The sequence below is a fragment of the Gavialis gangeticus genome, unplaced genomic scaffold, assembly GCF_001723915.1.
Source record: "Gavialis gangeticus isolate Ggan-Ray unplaced genomic scaffold, GavGan_comp1, whole genome shotgun sequence".
Lineage (NCBI taxonomy): Eukaryota > Metazoa > Chordata > Crocodylia > Gavialidae > Gavialis > Gavialis gangeticus.
The window spans coordinates 71,133,343-71,157,547 of record NW_017729034.1 but is presented as its reverse complement, the minus strand read 5'-3'; the positions used below and the strand labels follow the sequence as shown (position 1 = coordinate 71,157,547).

Here is a 24,205-nt window from a genome sequence, read left to right as displayed (position 1 = left end):
AAAAAAAAAAATCTTATGTGCCATTTTCAGTTTGCTTACACAGCTGCCAAACTAAAAACTATGAAATGTAATGTTCTGCATTCTACCCCATAATGTCCTAAACAGCTTTCTCTGGAAGGAGAATTAAAAGACCTGCCTGTTGTTTTATAGTTTCATAGTTTTTAGGGTTGGAAATTCAACAATTATCACCCCTGCATCAGACTCTCTCTTGAATACTCCAGCGCCAACATCTTTTTAGACACAATGATCAGTATCCAGAATGGTAAAATACAAACCATGTTATACAAGAAACCCACAGACCAACATATATATCTGCACAGAACCAGCAATCACCCTAAACACACCAAGAAAGCTGTGATATATAGCCGAGCCTCTGATACCACTGACTTTGCACTGAGGAGAACACCCGGGATTGCCACCTCACACATCTCAAAAAGGCTTTCACTCAGCAAGGACACTCCTCCAGAGAGATAGATCGCACGTTCGAAAGAGCCACCCAGATACCATGTGAAGAACTGCTGCAGTGCAGAAGGAAAGCCCCCACAAATCACATACCACTGGTTATGATGCATCACCCCTCCCTCGAATTTATATGAAAAAATCCTCAAATAATTGCAACCCATACTAGGAGACCTAATTCTTAAAGAGATCTTCCCAGAACCACCCATCCTAGACTTCAAACAAGCACCAAACCTCACTAGCCTCATCACAGAAGCAAAATTCCTACAGCTCAAAATACTGAATGGATTCAGACCACGCCATAACAAGAAATGCAAAACTTGTCAGCACATCTCCACCGCCCCCACAATTACTACACCCCACAACAGAGCCATCAGCATTCCTGGATCTTAAATCTGCACCTCCAGAAATGTTATACATCTCATCCAATGCAACAAATGCCCTGATGGAAAATTCACAGGAGAACAACAAACAACAACCGTGCACCAGAATGAACGCACACCAGAAATCTACCAGAGACAAGAATACTCAGTCACCAGTGGGGGTGCATTTCTCACAAGAAAAGCACTCTTTCTCCAATCTCTCAGTTCTAATCCTCAAAGGGAACTTAAAAAACACTTTTCACAAACAAGCCTATGAACTTCATTTCATCAACCTCCTGGATACAAAAACTCACTGACTAAATATAGACATTGGATTTATGACACATTATAACCTGCCTGACATCTGCCTCCCCAGGGACCGCTCCACTATTTACCTGCTACATTCATCCCCCTCCCCTCCCCCAGCCAGTGTCTCACCCATTGACTCCTCAATTTACATCTCCGCTGACTGCCTGTCTTGCACGCATACCAGCCTCCGGCTTCTTTACTATTCATTCCAGTCAGGAAGAGCACACGCACACAGACTGCAGATGCTTCCTCAGCCTAAGGGTTTTTAAACCTGAAAGTTTGCTAAGAAAAAAAATGTTCCAACTATTTAACTGGTTTAATAAAATATACCAGACTTACCCAAAGAACCTTGCCTGCTTATGTCCTTAGACCAACATGGCTACAACCTACACTCATGAGCAAGGGATGCATTTACTATGTAGTAGAAGTATGAATACACACTCAACACAGTCTTGAATTCAGGTTAATTTGGCCTTTGGAAAGAAAAATGTACAGGAATTTTACTGAGAGTGATGTCTTATGTTATCTGCTCTCTTAGTCAACTTCATCTCAGGATAACTTTTTGCAGTGCAAACTTGTTTCCCTCCTCTCCAGCTAATGACCTATTGCTGTAATAGCACCTACTGTAAGTGGCTAACTTGAGAGCTGATTGGGTCCCCACTCCTTACTAGAGAGCAATACTGGGTAGTGGTACTATTGGTTATGTTACTCTGCAGTAACACGTTTCATGCCTATACTGTTCGAAACCGGAGCCTGGCCTGAGCCAGAGCCATGCTCCAGCTACCTGCCAGGTTCCATGTGCCCAGATTGCTGCCGCTGGAGCCCTGGGAGACCAACAGAACCCTAGATAAAGCTGCTGGGGCCAGCCTCCCTTGGGGCAACTTGTCATGCACCAGAGAGCATGTGCAGGTACATTCCCCAGGGACAACTAGAAGGAGCACAAATACGTGCCACTGCTAGTTGTCCCAGGGAATGCACATTCCTGCTCATGGGAAAGCCTAGATAGCAGAAGCCAAGCACACAATTGATATAAGACAGGAAATGGGCTAATTGGTTTTAAAGTGTTTAAGCATATACCTAGGACAGGAGTCAGCAATCTTTAAGCAGTGGCAGACTGAACTAACAGAGTTCAGTGTAGGACAGGCCACCACCCCATTCCATGGATTCACCTACTGCCAAGTACCACTAGCCTGCTCCTGACCCTATCACCACCAATCCACTTTCCCCACTGCTGAACTGCCGCTGCCATCTGAGCTCTGCAGGCTGGTTACAATCCCTTTACAGGCCATAAGTTGCTGACTCCCCTGATCTGAGATAAAAGTCTCCCCTTGACTGTTCATCCTTGGAAAACCACAGAAGTTTGTGATGCCTGTTGGACTGTGAGCTCCTCAGCAGCCTCTTTGTTCTGCAGTACAAGGGAATAAATAGCTAGATCAGTGATAGCCAATATGCACACTACTGCTTCAGTAGTATTTATTTATTTATAGTAATGTGAAGTACATGTTTCTTCTCATATAATGAAATGAAACACGAAGGCAAAATTATTTCAGCAAGCATCAGAAAACACACAACCAAATTGTTATCAGTGTCATATTTCCTTATGAAAGAACAGCAGCAGGAAACTACTTCTCTCCCCTGACTAACAGGTAAGAACAAACATTTGACTACATTCAAGCCTGGACGGCATAAAGAACTCGGTCATCATAAGTTAATCAAAGATTCCATTGCTACTCATTTTATGCAGTAAGTTTCTTTAATGTTTGCTACTGTCACTTAGTAAAGCAAAAAAAAAAAGTCTCTGGCACTGCAGTTCAAGCTTTCAACTGTTCCAAGAGTTACTCTTCCCTTTGGGAGTCACTAACTGCTCTCAATACATTTCTAAATTAGATTTTCCTAAATAGTTTTGCAGGTCCTGTGTTGATGGCTGCTGGGTTGAGTTATTATCAAGTGGAAAGATCTGATAATTTCTGTAAGTACTGAAAATGACTAGACAGAGACTAGTCTTTTTACACAAGTGTTATTGTTGAGTGCCTAGAAGCCAAAAATAGATATATGAACACTTGTATGGTGTTTGTTGACAACTATTCCTCACACTACCACTGTGAGGTAAATAAAGTAGGTGACATTTGCACTATAGATGGAAAAACTAAGTTAGACATCTTCAAAAGTTTATCACTAAATAAGGGAAATTTCAGCAGAGCCATGTAGTTTTTAAAGAATTCTATTCATTCTGTTACACGAGGGTTTACATTTATTATTAAGTACCTCTCACAGAACTAAATGAGCAGACACTTGGGTTGAGTGCAAGTACTTTCATTGGATGCATTAAAGTATTTTCTGCAGTGGAGCAACTCATTAGAAAGCCAGTAGACACATTATTACAAAAATGATTTCAGAATAGAACCGGTGCTGTAAAGAGTCTGTGCAGAACTCTGCTTTACTTTCTGCAGGCTGAATATCTTGAAGACACATTCTCCCAGTTGATCACATTCCAGATGGCTTTTAGATAGTCAGGCCGAACATTTTTATACTGCAGATAGTAGGCATGTTCCCACACATCAATTCCTAACAGAGGAACCAAACCTAGAAGAAGAGAAAATGTGTTTTGGATAAACAACACACATTAAGACTCCAAAGTAAGGCTCTAAAACACATTAAGACTCCAAAGTAAGGCTCTAAAATGTTTTCAGTTTCCCTAAAGCTCCATATTTCAAAGCCTTATCCAAGGGCCATGGTGAGCTCTCCAAGATGCAGGTGCATATTGCTACATTTTACATAACTGCTTCCTATACAACTGGAACTGAAGTGGCAAATTTTGAAACACACAGCTACACATACCCACAGCCCCAAGGGCAGGATTGAAGCCTTAAAAAAAAAAAAAAAGATATGGTTCTGAACAGGATAAAAACCTTTCCTGAAAAGCCATCTTAAGAAACACTTGTAGTACAGAACGTATTAGTAATGCACCATTAATACTTCCAGAAAGTCTTCTAACTGTGGATCAGATGTCAAATAAATCATTTTGTTTCCTTGCTTTAATGGGATTAAGAACTGAAAAAAGTTCAACAAAAGAATACCTAATTGGGAATTTCCAGAAAGGAGACTATTCACTGAAGCAAAGAATTACAGTCTGAGCTAGCTAAAAGTAGTGTTTGCAGATGTTAACCCAGAGATTCATCTGCTGTGCAAACACTACGTGACTGATGTCAATCTTACTCCCTCCAGAGCCGAAGAGAAGTTGCAAACGGTCCTTTTTTAAGCTTGGAATATAAAAAAGGTCAAAAGAAGCCATAGAAATGACAATGTCTAATAAGATACAGCTTTTTTTTCCAACAGTATGAAATTTGCCTTAACTGCTATTCTCACAGCACCTTGTTATGAAAATAGGTTTCATTTTAACTGGTCAGAAAACTTTAAAAAGGGTTAATAACTAGTCTTTTCCTATTTTCTAAGGACTATCATAGCATATGCCTCTTTATTATTAGCAATTTAAAAGGGCAGCATTCTCTTTCCAAGTTTGAAAGAGTTAAATTGCTTCAGACAGCCACAAACGGGCCCCACATGACCAAAAGGTTGAGCACTACTGAGCAGACAATTTCGACCCTATTTATTAAAGGGGGGACGGGGAAGCTTGGTTTCAAGGCTTCTCTGCAGCTACAGATTTGGAACAGTTTGAAATAAATCAAAGATTAAAACCCTGACCTGTTGTTCCTTGTAGAGGATCCTGATTTGCACAGGCAGCAATTTGCAGGCGCCCTTGTTCCTTGTTGAAGCCGAGCCATCCCCACCCTGAGCCTTGAACGCCGACTGATACTGCTGTGAGCTTCTCCTTGAAGCTTGCAAAGGAACCGAAGTCCCGCTTGATGGCTTCCAACAATTCCCCTTAAAGGAAAAACAAGCATTTTATGGTACTTTTCCAGGTAGCTTTATTTTTAAAATGCGAGAAAAGCTTGGAACGAATCAGAAACAATTAGTTCCCTACCCCCGCCCAGTCAGCACTAACACAAGAAAAGAATTTTGTGCATGGGTAATTTATACTGATGTTTCAAAAAGCAAGAGAAAGATTGCAAAAGCGAAGGAAGCAGAGACGCAGCAGGGTTTGCATTTGTCTGAAAGCTGGATTGTCCCTTGGCATGGTACCTAGAGACAGGCCTTTTTGGAGAAGTGCTAAAAAGTATGCAAGAAAAGCTGTCAAGTCAACTAAGCTTCTTTTTTTTTTTTTTTTTTTAAAGCAGCAGTGAAGTACAGCCAGAATATGCTCCAACAAGCATGTGAAACTATTTGTTTGCAACAGAACAACTGGATAAGGGTGCTTGCCAGAGTCAGCAGGGTGTAGATAACCCTATTTTGAAGCATGTCAGCTTTACAACAGTAACCCCCATCTCTACTGAAAAACACCTCACCTAATATATCCTGGAACTGCACTATCCATTGTCATGGCTGCATCACATTGTGGGGTCACAATCATCCTACAATCAACCAGTACACCTAAATCCATCTCCTTCTCCACTGCCTCTGACTGATGAGAACCAGTTTATAGCAAAAGATCTTATTATTAATCCATACCTACATGATTTCTCACTTTGCTCTATAACAGAGGTTCCCAAACTTTCTTACTGGATAACCCCTTCCTGATTTACCAGCTGCTTGCATACCTCTACCAGCATACATTTTATATTTTAACTCCTTAAATGTCATTAGTATTATAATGACAATTAAATCTGCCATTACACAATTTCTCCCACATTCCCCCAAAGATATCATGTGTACCCCCAGGAGTACACATACCAGTTTGGAAACCCCTGCTCTATGTTATCCAATTTGTATTACTGCAGTCCAACAGGTCATCCAAATTCTTCCTCTGCTGTGAACTGCTCCCCTTCTGCATTGGCATTATCTCCCACGTTAGCATCACCCCAAATTTTATCAGTACACAACTAAGTCTTGTACCAACATCCCTAATGAAAATAATACACAGGGCTGGTCCCAAAACCCCTCTCCACCTGCCCCAAAGGAGTACATATCTCTCTCCTGATAATTCTTTTTAGATATAATCCCTGGTAGCCTCCCTCTTTTAGCCAGTCCCTTATTCACCTTCCTGTGAAGTAATGTAATGTATCAGTTAAGGTTCTGGATAAGATTGAGGCCAAACAAATGGGTCTGTAGTTGGCCAGATGTTTTCCCTTCTCTGTACAGGATACATTGCCTATGCTCCAGCTCTAAAATACCACCCCTGAATTCACAGATTTGCTAAAAGTCCTCTATATGTGCTAGGTCTTTTAGTATTCTGGGATGGAGACTGCCTATCCTTGCCATTCATTCTGATTTTGTCACAATAAGAAGCCAAAGTTTTGCTTGTACCTCAGATGTGGTTCTTTTTAGGTATCCTACCATTCATGAGAACAGGCAAAGTATTTGTTTACAATGTAAGCCATACCTTAATTGTCCTTAACCTCCACCTCATGCTCAGCATATTAGCCATACTTTTCTCCTTGTTCTCTATTTATATGGCTGAAGAATGTTTTTCTGCATTCAATTTTCAGTGCAAATTCAAGTTACACAAAGCTTTTACCCAATGTCACTTCATTTCTGCACTAACCTGCAACTTCTCTGTTCCTTCTAGTTTTTCTGCTTACTCTTAATATCCTGTTTATGATTATTCATCGAGCAACTCTGTAGTTCTTCCCTGCCATTTTTTCTTCTTACCTGGGGTTTACATTTTTGTCTTATAGTGATCCCAGAACTCCACCACATACAATGCCTTGAGCTCCTCAGTCCAGTTCCCAACTAGTTGCCTTAGTTTGCCCCTCTGAAATTCAAAACCTTCTAGTAGGGATTCTCAACTGGGGAGACGCAACACTCTGGGGTGTCTTGACATCCTTTCAAGAGTGCTATGCAATGTTAGCATTGTTAGGTGTGCAGACACGATTCACAAGATAAACCCGGAGATTTCAAAGAGAAACCCAAGGTGTTATAAACATTCTGACTTGGTGTGGTCTCTCCAAAAGAATATATCTTATTTTTCAATAGTCAAAAAATTTACAGAAAACTTAAGTGCCAGCATTTTCTGAGGGATGCCTCAAGTCTAACAGGGGAAGCCTCCAGCCTAAAAGGGTTGCGAACCGCTGCTTTATAGACTTTTGTCTATCTTTTTTAAAAAGATTAGCTGCAATCAGTTCAATGATCACTCAATCCAAGATCATTTTTAAGACCAGCTCTTCTATATTATCTTCATTGCTTGCTGAAACAAATAGCCTAAAATGGCATCATCTTTTGCTGATTCCGCAAACATTTGACAGAGAAACTGCCTGTTCAAGAATATCACGGTCCTACCATTATTACAAGCATTTTCTCTCTGATCCAGTATCTCTGAAAAAGTTTACCGTAAATCACACAATTTCCATTACTGTTTATTTTATGTTATTTTTATGAACTTACAGAAAGCTTAAATCTGAGCCTGGGGACCTACAGCAAACCCCCAGCACTATAGCTATGAGGCCTTTTTTACTATCTCTTCTGGATGGAGTTCCACTCACATTCCCATCTGTATTATTCAATTGTATGATCACTGACAGGTAAGGGCAGATTAAATCTGTTTCTCAAAACTCAGTAGCAGTATCCTAAAAAAAAAAAAGCCTCAACTTTCTAATGTTGTAGTTTGAAAATAGAGGAAGTCTAAGCTGAAGATGCATCTACACCAACTTTCAAAGCATCTCAGCACCTGCACAGCAACAACAAAAGATCTTTAGAAGCAATTCCCAAATCTTTCTGGAAACTTGGATTAGCAGTGAAATAACATTGACATAAAGATCATTAAACTTTAGGGTTGTCAGAGATGAAAGCTAGTCGCACCTCTGAGCTGCACCCTCAGACTGACTCCAGATCTCACTCAGTGTACACTTTACAATTTCTTTCATAACCATGAGGATTAGAGACTTGAAAGGTTATGTTCTGGCAGCCACCAACAAAACTAGTAAGTGGCTTATTACATGGCCCATTTCAGCCTCGATTGTTCATTCTGCAGTTGATTGTACCTTCTTCAGGGATTGCTATGTACCAAACACTAATATACATCTCAGAGATCTCTTACACAAGTTTCAGGTAAATCATTTATTTCTACATGAACCGACCAACATAGCAGCTTTTACCACTGTAAAAATTCAAATTTATACAGTCAAATACTTACACATGTAATCAGATTTAAACAAAAAAACCCCACTAGTCATATGCTCCAAGTCTCCACCTTCTACAGTACTTGCAAAAAATGTGCATGTTTACAAATAAGCAGTATTAAGCTCTCAAATCAGGAGCAAGGTCCCATTAAGTTAGGTGGCGAAGAGACATAGAAGACCATATGCCTATTCTGAAGGATCTTAATATTCCTTCCCCTTTAAGATGAACAAAAACTAAATGTAAGGGATATCTTTGCAGGCCAGTTCACTGCAATTCTATTTGTTAATACCAATATTCTATCAATAAGCCATCAAATGTTAGTACTAACCTTGAGGCTCTCCTCCCCCAGTGGGAGAAAGATTTGTCCAGAAGATGGTGTGATTGATATGACCCCCACCATTGAACCTTAGCGCAGGCTGAAGAGATACTTGAGTTGTAACATCACCTGAAGGCACAAAAAAGCAAATAAAATCAAATGGAATAAAGTGTTACCACAGGAATCACTAAAATGGATCTCGTCTTGCATTAAGGATGCTCATCTACAGGTTAGTGCCAGAACAAGTTATTAGAATTTGCTAATTTGTGATATTCATGTTCATCAGCCACTACCACAAACTCTGCACCTCATAAAACTGTCTCAGCATAGATCCCACATCATAACACATAATACCTCACTGCTGGCAACACTTTGCAACTGTCAACTCTTCCTTATCATGAGAACCTAAGTTAATGTGCGTGGTGTACTACTGATTGGCAGGATAAGTAGAAGAAATTAAAATACCTTAAACATACAAAGACTACATAACTTACAACAGCGTTTGAGGATTACCATTTATGAGCATCAAATACTAGTATCACCACAGTGAGGTCATAAATGGCTCTCTCCTGTTAGCTGTAAAAATATTCAACACTAAGTTCACAACACTACCCATCCCATAAGTAAATCAACTAAAGTGTTTACACCGGTTTCTTTTAGGATGTAAACAGTGAATTTTGGCCCTAAGACTAAAGAGGCACAAAGGGAACACAGAATGACCTACAGATACCCCTTTCTACTCCCTCCCACCCCCCAACATTTTATGGGAATGTTATGCCTCGTTTTCTTCCCCAGCATCATGGCCATGGAGCAGGAGTTCAGTAATAGGCAAAGCACCAGGTCAAGTTCTTGCTTTAGACTGTAAAAACTTCCACACAAAGGCAAAGACCCATGTGATGGTTAACAACTGCATATCTACTCCAATGCCAGTTCCTAGCAAACAGTCCTTTTAACCCTAGGATGGTCCTTACTCTCATTTTCTTAGGCCCATGCCTCACAGATACTCACTGGTGCCAGGCATCTCAAGCCTGCTTCCCCACTTCCAGGCAAAGGGGTTTTAACATGCTCTTTTAAAATAGACATTTTCAAATAACTCTTACAGATGCAAAGGCATTCCTTCAGAAGGTTTTTTTTTTTTAAACTACTCTCTAGTGTTATCTTATACACTCACACACCAAGAGCATGTCTTCACTGGAAGGAGGAAAAATATTGTCTTGTTAGATAACACGTTGAGTAAAACCCTTACCTAAGGCAAAGCTGTTTGCAGTTTTCAGCTGAGTTAGGGAAACTCTAGGCTTCCTTATTCTCTTTATCCTGTTCTGGAAGCCTGCATGAAATCAGACTGCTTTGTCTGCAAGTAACTGCTTGTTATTTGTTAGCTTACTAGAATACCTTCCAATTTCTCCAGTGAACTTGATGCCTAAAATACATGTCCATAGAGGATCTGGAAGTTATTTCAGCCTATGACAACCTTCACATGGCCATTTCTTTTTAATTGTGTTTAGAAAACAAATACATGCTAAAAAAACCAAAAACAAAACAAGGCACTTGATAGGTAGAATCAGGCAAGTTTCTCATCCTAGTAATGGAGCTGCTTAGCACCTGGTAAGAAGCAAAAAAATACACATGAGGGTTTTTTTTTTTTTATAGCTGCATCTTTGATTAAATCCTCAAATCCCAATATGAAAGGCATGTGCAAGTTCATGCAACAGGATCCAAATTGTAGAGAGCTGGGACTAGGAGTTCAATGATCTAATCTTGCAAATGGAAAACTCATGAAACAGGGATGGACCAGTTACAAGATCAGAGCCTGGGTAAGTTAGCTAAGCTTTCTGAAGTAAAATACTCTTGATTATTTCCTTAACTGGCCCCTTCTTGAGGGACAGTGTTAAGCACATGCTTACTTTCCAATCAGCAATAGTACCAAATCTTAAACTCAATGGGTTTCCTAAATCAGGGATTAAGTATCTTGGGGTATCTACCTTCCGTCCTCCCCCTCAAATAAATAAAGTAAGACTCAAAGTTAATGTTCATTGGGAAAAGAAAACACTGTACTTCAGTGTTTTCCATTCTTGAACAAACATTACGTGAGTTATAATTAAACTAGTTGATAGGAGTACAACATAACACAGACCAAGAGAAACGCTGCTTTAACAACATTACCTGCAGAAACAATTTCATTCTAGTTCAGGCTCCTCAACTGGATCTACAGAGTTTATTTCTTTAAGCTACATGATAACTTAGTCTCAGCTCTTTCCTAAACATGTTTTTAAAACTGAATTCTTATGAGGGTCAAAACTTATGCTATCAGAAGTACTGATTTTATGGGTATCCTAAATCAGCACAGGCAAACGTTTACTAACACTGCTGTCTGTTAAAACTTCAGTAGCAGAATATTTGAAGTTTACAGAATATCACCTACATAGACTGTCTCCAACTCCCACCAAAGTCACCAGAAGTTGCTTATATATCTATCTAAAGCCAGTATTTGGTCTGTACTGTGAAGATAGCACAACAAGGCCAGCTTTAAATGCTGCAGATAGATATCTGCCTAACTAGCAGCCACCAGTGGTTACAACTCTCCTGCATGTGTTTAATCAGTAACCATTAGTAACAACAGTAGCACACCTGGGGTTTTTTGTATTTTGCTTTCTCCTCCTCAGTCCTGCTGCTTTAATTTTCATCTGTAACGCACTTTTCCTGGAACAGCTACTGAATGAAAAATGCACTGCTCAGGCCTGACAGGAGAATCTCATTTCATACCTGCCCCCTTTTGAAGTTTTTTTTAAAAAAAACTTCAAGTGTCATTCCTGTTCTTAAATTGTTAAATCAGAATATAGTCAAATATCTGGAGATTACTGGCCCGTGGCCGACAGTTCTGAGCAAAGAACACACTGTGGGAAGTGTCTCATTTTGTTCTCCTGTCAACCTTGATTTTAACTTTAATTTCCTATTAAAAGTCCTAACCTACTGGCATTCAGACGGTCAAATAACACTGTGCAGTCTATAGTGACGTGTTAACTTCTATTACTATAGCAGGTTAATCTGTAGATTGAGAGCATCTTAAATTATGCCAAAATTCTTCAAACAGAAAAAGAAACTCATCAGTCAAAAGGCAGATCAACTTCCAGTTTTCATCTTGCTGAAGATAAATTTCATTCATTTTTAGCAGTCTAGTAAACTGAGATTTAGAACACAAACTACATTTCTATTGTTTTAGTGTACTCATATAACTAATAATGGTATTAGCACTTCATCTTGCTGCTACAAACTATGTGGAATTCAAAAAACAAGAAAGAATAAAAACAATTGCAAAAAGTTGTTCTAGCTATAAAACAAAACGTGGTTGCACATGCTGAAAACAACTTTTCATCAGAAAACCTCAAGGCAATTTCTCAATGACAATCTGGAGCACAACTTAGAATAAGACCCTGCTGTCCTGACTGACAGTCACATGCATTAGCTTCAAGGTCATCCCATCGCCCTTAGGGGAAGCTAGGAAGCCAAACTTACACACTCATTCCTAGAGCTTCCTTTTTACTACAAAGTGTGTTTTTTTCCAGAAAGACTAAAACTATCAATCCAGAAATACTATCTAGTTAAAGAGCTAACTTCCTGATGTAAATGTGAAATTGCCTCAGTCATTTAAAAATTCTTGTTATACCAGTTTCCTACTGGTCCCAGGTAGATGAGGGGTAAATGCATTAAATCAATTATGTTTACTTTGAATTTACATACTATAAAAAGGCAGAACTCATCCATTTAACACCACATAACCAAGTATCAATACTGGAACCAACCATAAAAGCAATCCCTTGAAACACTATACCAAGCTAATGGGGGAAAAAATTATAATTAACAGCAGCAACTGTCCTTTAAGCACAGTATACTCCTTTGGCAAGGATCCTCACATGCATCTTCCATAGTTTCATAGTTGTTAGGGTCATAGAATCATAGAAGTAGGGTCGGAAGGGACCTTGTAGATCTTCAAGTCTGACCCCTGCCTCTGCAGGAAAAAAACTGGGCTCAAATGACTCCAGCCAGGTAGGCATCAAGCCTCCTCTTAAAGACCCCCAGGGTAGGAGCCAGCACCACTTCCCTTGGAAGTTGGTTCCAGATCCTAAACTTCAGAAGGGACCTAAGTAGATCATCAAGTCTGACCCCTGCCCTGGGCAGGAATGAATACTGGGTTCATATAACCCCTGGTCAGTTTGACCTCGTATGACCCCAGCTAGGTAATTATCAAGCCTCCTCTTAAAGACCCCTAAGATAAGAGCCAGCACCACTTCACTTGGAAATTGGTTCCAGATCCTAACCACCCTGACTGTGAAGTAGTGCCTTCTAATATCCAGCCTGAACCTCCTCTCAGTCAACTTATGGCTGTTATTCCTTGCAACTCTGGGAGGTGCTCGGGTGAACAAAGTCTCTCCCATTCCCTGCTGGTCCCCCCTGGTAAGTTTATAGATGGCCAGCAGGTCCCCTCTCAGCCTTCTCTTGTGAAGGCTGAACAGGTTCAGGTCCCGTAGCCTCTCCTCGTAGGGCCTGCCCTGCTGTACCCAGAATGTGAGTGGCCCTCCTCTGGACCCTCTCAATGCTGGCCACATCCCTCCTGAAGCGCGGCGCCCAGAACTGGATGCAGTACTCCAACTGCGGCCTGACCAGTGTCACATAGAGGGGGAGGATCACCTCCTTGGCCCTGCTCATGATGCATCTGCAGATGTATGACAAGGTGTGGTTAGCCTTACTGACCGCATCCTCATATTGGCAGCCCATGTTCATTTTGGAACCAATAATGACTCCAAGATCTCTTTCTGCCACTGTGCTTTCAAGAAGGGAGTTCCCCAGCCTGTAGGTATGCTGCTGGTTCTTACTGCCCAAGTGCAGTACCCTGCACTTGTCAGTATTGAATCCCATCCTATTCTCATTCACCCACCCATGTAACTTGTCCAGGTCCAGTTGTATCCAGTCCCTCCTTTCTAGCATGCCCACCTCATCCCAAATCTTGGTGTCATCAGCAAATTTAAACAGGGTGCTTTTCACCCCCTCATCCAAATCACTAATAAAGAAATTGAACAGTACGGGTCCAAGAACTGAGCCCTGGGGGACTCCACTGCTCACATCCCTTCAGCTCAAATATGACCCATCCACCACCACTCTCTGGGTGCAGCCCCTCAGCCAATCTGCGATCTATCTGACTGTGTACGCATCAGTGCCACAGTCGCCTAGCTTTTTAATGAGAATGGGGTGGGAGACAGTGTCAAAGGCCTTCCTGAAGTCCAGAAAGACTACATCCACCACGACTCCTGCATCCAAGGATTTTGTCACCTAGTCATAGAAGGCCACCAGGTTGGTCTGACAGGACCTGCCCCTAATGAACCCCAGCTGGTTGCCCCTGAGCATCATCCCCCCTGCTGGCCCATCACAGATGTGCTCCTGTATAATTTTCTCAAACAGCTTCCCCAGGATCAAAGTAAGACTAATGGGCCTTTAGTTGCCTGAGTCCTCCCTCCTCCTCCTCCCTTTTTTAAAGATGGGGACCACATTGGCCTTCTTTCAGTCTTCCGGCACCTGTCCAGAGCACCATGAGTGCTCCTAAAGCCATGCCAGGGGGCCCACAATGACCTCTGCCAATTCCCTCAGCACCCTGGGGTGGAGAGCATCTGGACCTGCTGATCTGAACACGTCCAGCCCCTCCAGAAGTTCCCTAACTGGGTCCTCCCTGACCCTAGGCCTGGCGGAGTCTCTCCTGAGTCCGTCCTGAACTCCAGTGGGGGAGATGTCCAAGTCCCTGCACAAAACAATGGAGGCAAAGAATTTGTTAAAAAGGTCTGCCTTTTCTTCTGGTGCAACCACCAGATTGCCAAGCGTGTCCTGCAGGGGCCCCACGCTACCCGGTGCCTTCTTCCCCATGTATTTTGGTGAAACGTCTGCCTGTAACATGAGCAGCTTCCTTTGTTTGTTAACTGTGACCACACACACCTTTCGCCAGTGCCTCTTTGTATTTCTCCTCTGCAACATTCAGATTATTCACATAGGTAGCATGATGTTTGCTGTGGTGCAACTGCATGATTTCTGCACTAATATGGGGTACCAGGGCACCATAGTCATAAGGTAAGTCTGGAAGAGTGTGCTTTTGCCTGGAGGCCAAGCATGCCAACGGCACGATGAACTTTGTGCTGCTCCTGAAAAAGATAAAGATAAAAAGAAAAGAAATACAGGCAATTTCATCTGGTTAATTAAATATATATACATATACTGAATAAAATACTTTGCGAATGTTCTCACATGCCATTTACTCACACTGAGCAGTCTTACTCAAGATGTAGCCTTGTTAATTTGGCAATGACTGCTCCTACTCTGAGGCAAACTGCAAGTAAGATCCATGCTTGCAAAAAAAAAACAAAAACAAAAAAAAAAAAACTGTGCACCAAAACATGAAGAGAGACAGGTCATATGAAGGACACAGGGACTTACAGCATAAAGAGCTAAATCCTTCAATAAAAATAAATAAATAAATAAATAAAACTATTTGCTTAATGTTTAATTTCTATTAGTTTCAGTTCAGCAGTAACACATGTGCTTAAGTATTTTCAAGCCTGATAATTTAAAGGTAAGCTAATATCTAGTGGCATTGAGAAATGAGTCTAGACACAATTGGCAACATAAGACAAAAGTGGAACCCACTATTCAACTTGCTAACCTGCTGTATATTTGACTACAGAAGCAAATAGATAGCTTAAAAAAAACAAGCTCTACATCTTGATGCCAGAAAGTATAGGAATAAAGTAAGAATTGCCAAACTTCAATAATATTAGCCACACAGAGAGAAGCAGAAAAGGAAGTGAAACAGCTATATAGTGAGCAAGCAGTGTGCTATAGAACATGAAAGCCAGTCAGGATTGCTAAAGGGGAAAAAAAAAATTCAGGGAGAAGTTGCCACATCTCATGCAAAATTCATTTTCATCTTATACTCAGGTCTGAGATCATCTGGTCCCCCTATCTCAGAACACGGAAGGAGCTGTCATATGGAGTAACATGTCCGTTAACAAAGATTTTTTTTTTTTTAATTAATCTACTTTAATTAGAGATAATGCCATATGACTGGGGACAGGCAATGCAATGCCTGCATTTAAGAAAAGGAAAAGGGATCCCGGCACTACAGGTCTGTTAGTCTCGACTGCAACAGCATGCAAGGTTTGAAAACAGATGCTGAAGGACAGAGAAATTTAAGACCTGAAGGTAAAAAAAAAAAAACAAAACAACAACACAAAAACCAAAACCCAACAAACAAACAGAATGCAATGCGAGTTAACCAAAACTAGATGGCACAAGTTACCCAATATCTTTCGCTGATAAGAGAAAGCAGCTTTTTCAGACAGGAGAAATGTGGACATTAACAACACAGCTTTCAACACCATACCAAATAGGAAAGCGGCTAAATGAGAGAGTATTACAGTAAAATCCCTGTTATCTGGGATTTTACTAACTGGCACACTGTATTAGCTGGAATTTCCAGAGGGGAGGTGGGGTGAAAGCTCGCACGTGGTGGCTACTGTTGCCACCCACTACCCTGCGCTGCCGTGGCAGCTGCTCCCCCTCCTGCCCCTGTTCTGCATGATCTGAAAAGCCCTGCTGGGTTCTTTCAAATAACCAAAATTTTTACATAACTGGCAATCCCCTCACCCCTGGGGGTGCCAGATAACAGCGATTTTAGCGTAGTAGTTCAGGAACAGATGACAAGGAGAAAAACAACAAATTGTGCTAAAAAAGATGGGGAAGAAATAGCTTCTGCAAGTCCCTTAGACACCAGTCCTGGAATGCATTCACTTGATGTTTTCATCACGCCGTGTTACGTTACAGTGGTTAAGGAAGGTTACCCTGCCAGGCCCTGGAGGCCTGCGAGACCAGAGGGATTTGCCTAACGGACTCTGCCCCAACACCCCACCGGTGCGCAGAGGCACAGCAAATTGCTGAGGTGTGCGCTATCGAAGAGCAGGGAGCCAAAAGGACGCTAAAACTGAAGGGCCCCCAATGCAAGGTCATGCCCTTACAGACTATATACAGCCGGTTCATCCTGGAAGCTCATCTTCAGGCACCAGCAGGAGGCAGATGATCATAAAGAAACAGGGCTGAAAGGGCCCTCCAGAGGTCATGCAGACGGCTGGGTCACCCTCATCCAAACCACCCCACTGCGAACCACAATCTAACCCCAGCGTTTTTCAACCTGCGGCCTGCGACCCGACAGAACAAGAGGAAAGGGTTGCAGACAAGCTTGGAAAACGGATCCACAAACTTGAACGCGTGGGCCACCTTGGGGCCTTTCCCCTGCAGGCTGGCAGAGCTGCAGCTTGCAAGGGGCTGCTTGGGACCCCCCCCAGTGCGGAGCGGGGGAGTCGGGACGGGTCGCCGACGTTTGCAAATGGGTGCTGGCACGAAAGAGGGAGATAGCCACGGCTCTGCGCTACCCTCAGCCCTGCCACAGGGCCAGTGCACCTCGGGAACCGCGGACAGGGAGCCCCCACGTGCCCGCGCTAGCACAGGGGGCAGAAGGGCCAGCGGGCGCTCACCTGCCCGTGGCAGCCAGACGGCGCAGCATCGCGGTGGGACGCGGCTCCGCTGCAGCCAGGCCCGGACACACTGCGGCTGCGCGGGGCGGGACGAGCCTGGGGGCGGGCACGGGAGTGGCCCCGGATAATGCAGGGCGGAGGCGGGCAGGTGTCCGCGCACGGCGTAAGCCTGGAGGCTCGGCAGGGGCGGGCACAGCCCAGCCGAGGCCTGGCAGGGGCGCTGTGGGGCCGCCCAGAGCCCAGGGCCCACTCCTGGCCTCTGCGATTAGGGAGGCCTGGCCATTCCTGGGCTTAGTTTCTCTCGTCTTGAGGTCAGCGGGATGTTGCGCCTGGCAACGTGGCGTTATTGTGGCTGCCCTGCCGTGTGGAGGCTAAGGAGTGTGACCTCCAAGCTTAGCACAGCTGCAGGCCGGGGCAGAGCCAGCGTGCCCTTGCACCGACTGTGGTAGAGATGTACTCTGTGGCTCACCAGCGTGGCTTGGACAAGGGCTTTTGTATTGGATTGCACATTACAGTATAGGTAATTGGAGAGCCTGATGCCGGAGCTGCCGTCTCGGACTTCAGGAATCGCACAGGGCTTCTCAGGAAGTCTCAGCTTCTGGGCTTGGATCATAATGCAACGTGTCAGCTTTCATGTCAAACGGAATATTTCTAGCTTTTCTGGTTACAGGGGAAGGCTGAAAAACACAAGGTGCTCCAGTACCAGCAGGCAAATAAAAAGAAACCTACAAGGATTTTTTTTTTTTTAATTCACAGCTTATAATTCAGTCATTTGGGGGACGGGTGGATGTATGGTTTTTAGCCTCCAGTGCAGGCTGGGGGCTGACAGGCTCGGCAGCAGCTCTGCAGAAAAGGACCTTGAGGTTACAGTGGACAATAAGCTGAATATGAGCCAGCAATGCACCCTTGGTGCCAAGGTCAACAGCATACTGGGCTACATTGGTAGGTGGGTTGCCCCCAGGTCGAGGGAAGTGATTCTTCCCCTCTATTCAGCACTGGTGAGACCACGTCTGGATTACTGTGTTAGGTTGTGGGCCCCCCTACAGAAAGGATGTGGACAAATTGGGGCGAGTCCAGCCAGGGGCAACAAAATGGCTTGGGGGCTGGGGAACATGACTTACGAGAGGCTGGGCTTATTTAGTCTAGAGAAGAGAAGGCTGAGAGGAAATTTAACAGCAGCCTTCAACTGCCGGAAGGTGGGTTCAAAAGAGGATGGAGACTGTTCTCAGTGGTGGCACGTGACAGAACAAGCAGCAACGGTCTCAAGTTGCAGCAAGGGAAGTTTAGGCCAGATATTAGGAAGAATTTTCTCACTAGAAGGGTGGTAAACACTGCAACATGTTACTCAGAGAGGTGGTGGAGTCTCCATCCTTGGAGGTTTTTAAGACCTGGCTAGACAAAGCCTTGGCTGGGATGATCTAGTTGGGGATGATCCTGCTCTGAGCAGAGGATTGGACTAGATGACCTCCTGAGGTCCCTTCCAACCCTAACTTTCTATGATTCAGTGATTTTTTTTTTTTAATGTTTCAGGTTGGCCATACTGATCACAGGGAGACAATTTTCAATAAAAACAATGGAATGTGGAAACGTAACGTGTGTAACAGCAGGTGGAACCAGGGAGCAGTCTGCAGAGCTGTGATCTGTTCATTTGGATTGCAACTCCCAGAAGCCCTTAGGGCTGGAGGCAAGGGAAAAAGAGGAAGAGGAAGCTTGAGGCTGGAGTAAAGGGAAGAGGGAGCAGTGTGCATGTGGGACCTGAATAACCTTGCACATGGGGGTGCAGATTAGGAACTCTCACTGGCTTGGTCAGCCAGGACTTTGACCTGAAAGAGCTGGATTCAGACTTGTGGGCTGCTGTTTGAGCGCTCTTGGGAATAAAGGTGTGGTGGGGAAATGAAGGTGCTGAGTGTATGTTACCCCGGTACTGATGGTTCTTTATCTTTCACCTGTTCCCTCCCTTTAGCTTGTTGGCTTGTGACCCTAACCCCTCTGATTCTCTTTAGAAAGGTGGGAACTCCCCCCTTGCTTCTTGTGCCAGTTTTTGGGGCTGTAGGGTTGGCACAGTTCTTACTTTCTATACCCCTGCTGGCCTGATACATAATGGCCTTAGATTTTATTTTCAGCTTTTAGCAGTCTTGTATCTCAACACTTCTTTCTTTTCTCATGCACAGAATGTGCATTATTGCTAGCCGTGATGAGTGTGCAGAGACATAGTTATCCAGGTTAGTCTGTCTCAGACCAGTCCTAAAGTTTGTTATTCCAAAATAGCTCTTTAGGAATGGAATAAGCATTCCTGAATAACTTATTTCAGAATATCATTGTTCTTCTTATTCATATCCTATCTCCTTCTAAAGTCCTTAGGCTCCCAACTTCTAATGAACTGCACAGGCCTACTTCCATCCAGTGCTTGGTGAAGACAATGGGCTGTCATTTTGTGTGAGCAGGCACTGGACATGTGTTGATTCAGTGCATTGACCGTGGAATATAAATTAGTGGTTCTTACATGGTTATTTGGCCACTTAGGGTCTGATGGCTGCAGTGTTCAACCCTATACAATCTGGTTTAAGAGGCTAATACAAGTAAATGAATGCAAGAGGAAATTATATTTATTCATGACTAGGATTAATAAAATATCTAGTTGAATACATATTTGCAGTCATATACACATATTTGAATATGTGAATGATAAAAAAGATAAGAATATAATTAAATCTTTTCTTTAAAAGAAATCATTTGAAATATTTACTTTAAAAATGTTTTAATAAGATTCTAGTTCACTCAAGCTTTAGCCAATCTCTAGGTAGTAATCATGTTGGCTGTACTGTAATTTTGTTACTGTTATAACTTTGTCTACCCAACTCGAGTCGGCGACTGGCCAATTTTGATGGGAGATTGCAGGGCTGATTGCAGTGAGCCCCCCATGCCTCTAATTCAGGGGTGGGCAATTATTTTGGGCAGAGGACCACTTACTGAGTTTTGGCAAGCCATCAAGGGCTGCATGATAGGCAGCCAGGGGCGGTTAAATATTAATTTTCTAAATTTTTTAGGGGCCCCGCAGGCGGGATCGAATGGCCTGGCAGGCCACATCCGGCACCCAGGCAGCATTTTGCCCACCCCAGCTCTAACTGGATGAGGGGTCTCTGTGGCCCCACCCCTTGCCACTGATTGACTGTCATGTGGTCCTACCCCTCACTGCCAATTGGTGAGCCAGCATTTTATTTTCAGTAAGTTATTCCCCCCCCCCACAGATTTCACAGACATTACCTGATTTCGCAGGCAATGCTGGATTTCACGTTTCCTGTGAAATTACGATTTTGGTAAGTCCTTAGTTATAATGATCCAAAGCCACAGGTTGGAACCAGGGAGTAGAAACCAAGAGAGAATTGACTACATAGCTGATGTGGAACAAGAGTGTCTGAGGTGCAGAAACACACTTTCCTTGTAGTTTTAGAAATGATCAAAGGTATTAAAACACTGCATAATTGTAGAAGAAACTAAAGAAGTTGTGAGAGAGCTATAGCCTCTGCCACTTAATTGGGAATGAATGGCAATGGCAAGAGGAAAGCATTAAACTTGTCATGAGCAAATTGCACCTAATTCTGATGGTCACCAAAAGGGTGTGTTTTATACTTTGATAACATTATGCCAATAAAGTATTTTAGTGTATTTTTTAAAATTAGCAATGCTGTACAGATACAAACTATGGAGCATGTAAGGTTCTGTTTTCATGGGCAAAAATACATGTTTTTCTATTTTAACTCAGTTGAGTTTGCTTAATGTGACTTGAAAGACCTATCAAGGTACAGGCTGAGACTGTTAGTTGGCAGTTTTATAGCGAACTTCAGATATGTTAGCCGGTGTCTTGATGAGATTTGTAAATAATATTAAGCTAACAGAGTTAGCTAACGCAGTTGAAAACCCACATCCTTTTTGTCTATTAAAACAAGACCAGGAAGGTTAGATTTGAGTAATGGATATAAAAACCAGCAGCTAAGCTATTTCTCTGTCATATCACGCTGCCCTACCTAATCTTGTGCAACCATACAATCTGAGCCAGGTTGGGCCTGGTTACTGTTTAGATAGAAGACTATTAAATGGGAGTCAGTTCTATGCTCTTCTTTCAGCACCAGATGGAGCCCTTTTCCAAGCATTTCTACCCTTGGTTAATTTAGTTATCCAGTTATACTTCAACAGCTTATATGCAACAGAAATCAAAAGCAAAGGAGAAAGAAAGAATTAAGAAATCTTCTTAGATTTGATCCTCTGTCTTGATTCACACATTCAGGTCAGAGCTAAATCCTGAAACTTCCACTTGTCTAACACTGCTAAGCTCTAGCCTTTCTTCTCGGTCATGCTAAAATTCCTCTTGGGTGCTGACAAATGCAATAGTCTCCATTTTGATCTTGACGACTACAATCTTGTTCAGGTTCTATTTATTCCAAATTCTGTTGCAAAAGCCATTCCATGACTTATCACTGAACTGATTTTCTCTTTTCTTTGTACCCCTCCACTTGCTGCCTTTCCTCTAGCACATCAACACGTACTGCTTGCATGGGCAGACCTAGGATTTTGAAAAGGGGAGTACAGATGGTGTGGTGCATCATGACATATAACACAACACAGATTTTTGTCTAGTTAAAAAGAAACTAGAAGCTTAACTAATAAGTGGGGGCCTAGACCTATATTATTTAACTTCGAAGCAAAAAATGTTATTGGAATGTGCATTCATTTGCTATATCATATATATGTAACACAACAAACTAGGCAAAAATAATCCAAAATTGTTGTTACATTAGTCCTGGAGTCAGTATAGAAATGTATGCCTCTCTTTCAGATTCATAAAACAAAATCAGGCCTTCTTGGGCATCTGGACAGTGCTTCCAAAGCTTCATTGAAAGTGATGATCACACCTCAGCAAATGTTTCCACACCTGAGTTAATGTTTTTAGCTTGAGTTAAAAAACAGTTTGCAGGGCTGTAAAATGGGAGCTACATTACTGGAAGCAGTTGACAGCAGCCTTGCAGAAATAAGGATAGCTGCAATAGTGGAACCATTAAAGACTATTTAATAGGAAAGTGGGTTCAACTTCTTAACACCTGTGGAATGATGAGTTTAGAAGGAATCAAGCAAATTATAATGAGCCATTAAGTCAAGTGATTCCCTCACTGCTGCCTAAATAGAAATGCCATTGCTAGGCAGTTGGCTTTAAACTTTGGCTGAAGCAGGAATCAAGGGTGTTTGGGGGTGTGCAAGTTAAGCCCCCTAGATCCACCCCTGACCGTTTGTCTTCTATTGTAAGACTCTTTGCTGTCTGTTCCAGCCCTATCACTCTGATGGAGTATTGTGACATTGCTTCATTTTGCAAATAATGCCAATCTTGCCTGATCACCCTGCTACTCCTTATGAGTGGGAGGATTTCCCAGGGAATGTCCACATTGCCACATCACTTGCTTCCTTTCAAATCCCTCCCTAAAACTCCCTTCTTCAGTGATGCCTACAAACAACTCAAGTATAGTTAGGCAAGTGACTTGCTGTCATCGTTGTCATTAACACTGATCAGCAGGGATCCTTGTTTTCTCTGATAAAAAAAAATTTCCCAAACTTTCAGGTTAAAAATTGTGGTAACCCAAAATCCACATTTTTTCCGTGGTCAAAATGAAACACCACTAATTCCTTTTGATCACAGAAAAATTTGGATCTTGGGTTACCTTTTTTAATCCAAAAATTGGGGATGTTTTTTAATCAGAGAAAACCAGGATACCTGCTGATCAGTGTCACAACCATTTCTTTATGCCAGGAGTGTCAAAATCATCCGGCCCTGCAGGCCAGAGTGGGCCACACTGGATCCAGCATGACATGGCATGCAGCACACACTGCATGCCAGCATCCTATGCTGTGCCTGCCACCAGCCCAGCCCTGCATGCCATGTGCAAGGTGGCCCAGCTCTGGAGCTTGCACTGCATGCAGTACATAAGCTGGACCTGGTGTCTTGGACACAGCACAAAGGGTCTGGGTGTGGGCTGGATATGCGGCACCCATGCCAGACTGGCCATGTGCACTGGATCCAGTAGTGGTCTGGATTGGGCCCAGGCCATCCATGTGAGTCAAAGTCAGTACGCAGGACTGGTCTGGTGGGGTGCTGGACAGAGCGCATGCCTAATGCTGGCCCCCTCTCCTACATGCAGCACCTGTGGCACTGACTCCAGCCCCCAGGCCATACTGACTCCACACCCTTTGCCCCAGCTAGCCAGGGCAGCACCTGCACCTGCACTGCTGCACAAGAAAAAACTCTACAGCAGGGTAGTACAGTACTTGTATTTTATAAGACTGCCTTGATGCAGAATTTATTAGGTTCGTGCATCCTAATAGGAGTGCATATGTAGATGCTGTGATGTTTACTGCACAGTTAATTGGTCAACTGTACAGTAAACATCCTGTGTAGATGCACCCATTTTCACTGATATACCAAATGCTCACTTTTCTTTCCTACAGCCAAGAGGCTATTTTAGTGTGCAGTTTTCCTCTGCTGTTTGCTGCTAATTGAATCCAAATTCCTTTGCACATGAATTTCTTCCGCAATGCTTTCTATCAATAGACAACAATAAGCAAGAAAGAATAGGAGCTTTGACAGCCTTCAGGTGCTGCAACTTTGATTAGGCAAGATGCCTTAGTGTTTTTGTTTCTGTGGCTCTAGTAATTCCATCTGTACCTAGCTCTTGAAGATCTATGATGTTTTGCTATTCTGTTCACTAAACCCCTAATTCAGACTCTTTAAATATGTTTAACTTAGGCACAAACTGAAGTTTGAATTTTTGAGTGTAGGAGTTTAGGAGCTGGCTTAGATCATAGAATCACAGAATCAATGAGTCGGAAGGGACCTAGACAGATCATTGAGTCCGACCCCTGCCATGGGCAGGAAGGAGCACTGGGGGTGGCAGGGGTCAAAAGACCCCAGCCAGGTGCCTATCCAGTCTCCTCTTGAAGATTTCCAGGGAAGGTGAGAGCACCACCTCTCTGGG

The 24,205-nt window shown here is 42.9% G+C and overlaps 1 protein-coding gene across 1 annotated transcript; it reads right to left on the bottom strand.

Annotated features, from left to right (window-relative positions):
* Positions 1–2,579: 2,579 nt before the first annotated feature.
* SOD2 (superoxide dismutase 2, mitochondrial) lies at positions 2,580–17,292 on the bottom strand. The gene is made up of 5 exons (XM_019527398.1): positions 17,187–17,292; positions 14,599–14,801; positions 8,632–8,748; positions 4,833–5,012; positions 2,580–3,713 (listed from the first exon to the last, which is right to left on the bottom strand). Exons 1-5 carry the CDS (start codon positions 17,213–17,215, stop codon positions 3,568–3,570), a joined length of 675 nt encoding a protein of 224 aa, XP_019382943.1. The 5' UTR covers positions 17,216–17,292; the 3' UTR covers positions 2,580–3,567.
* Between the last annotated feature and the right edge of the window lie 6,913 nt (positions 17,293–24,205).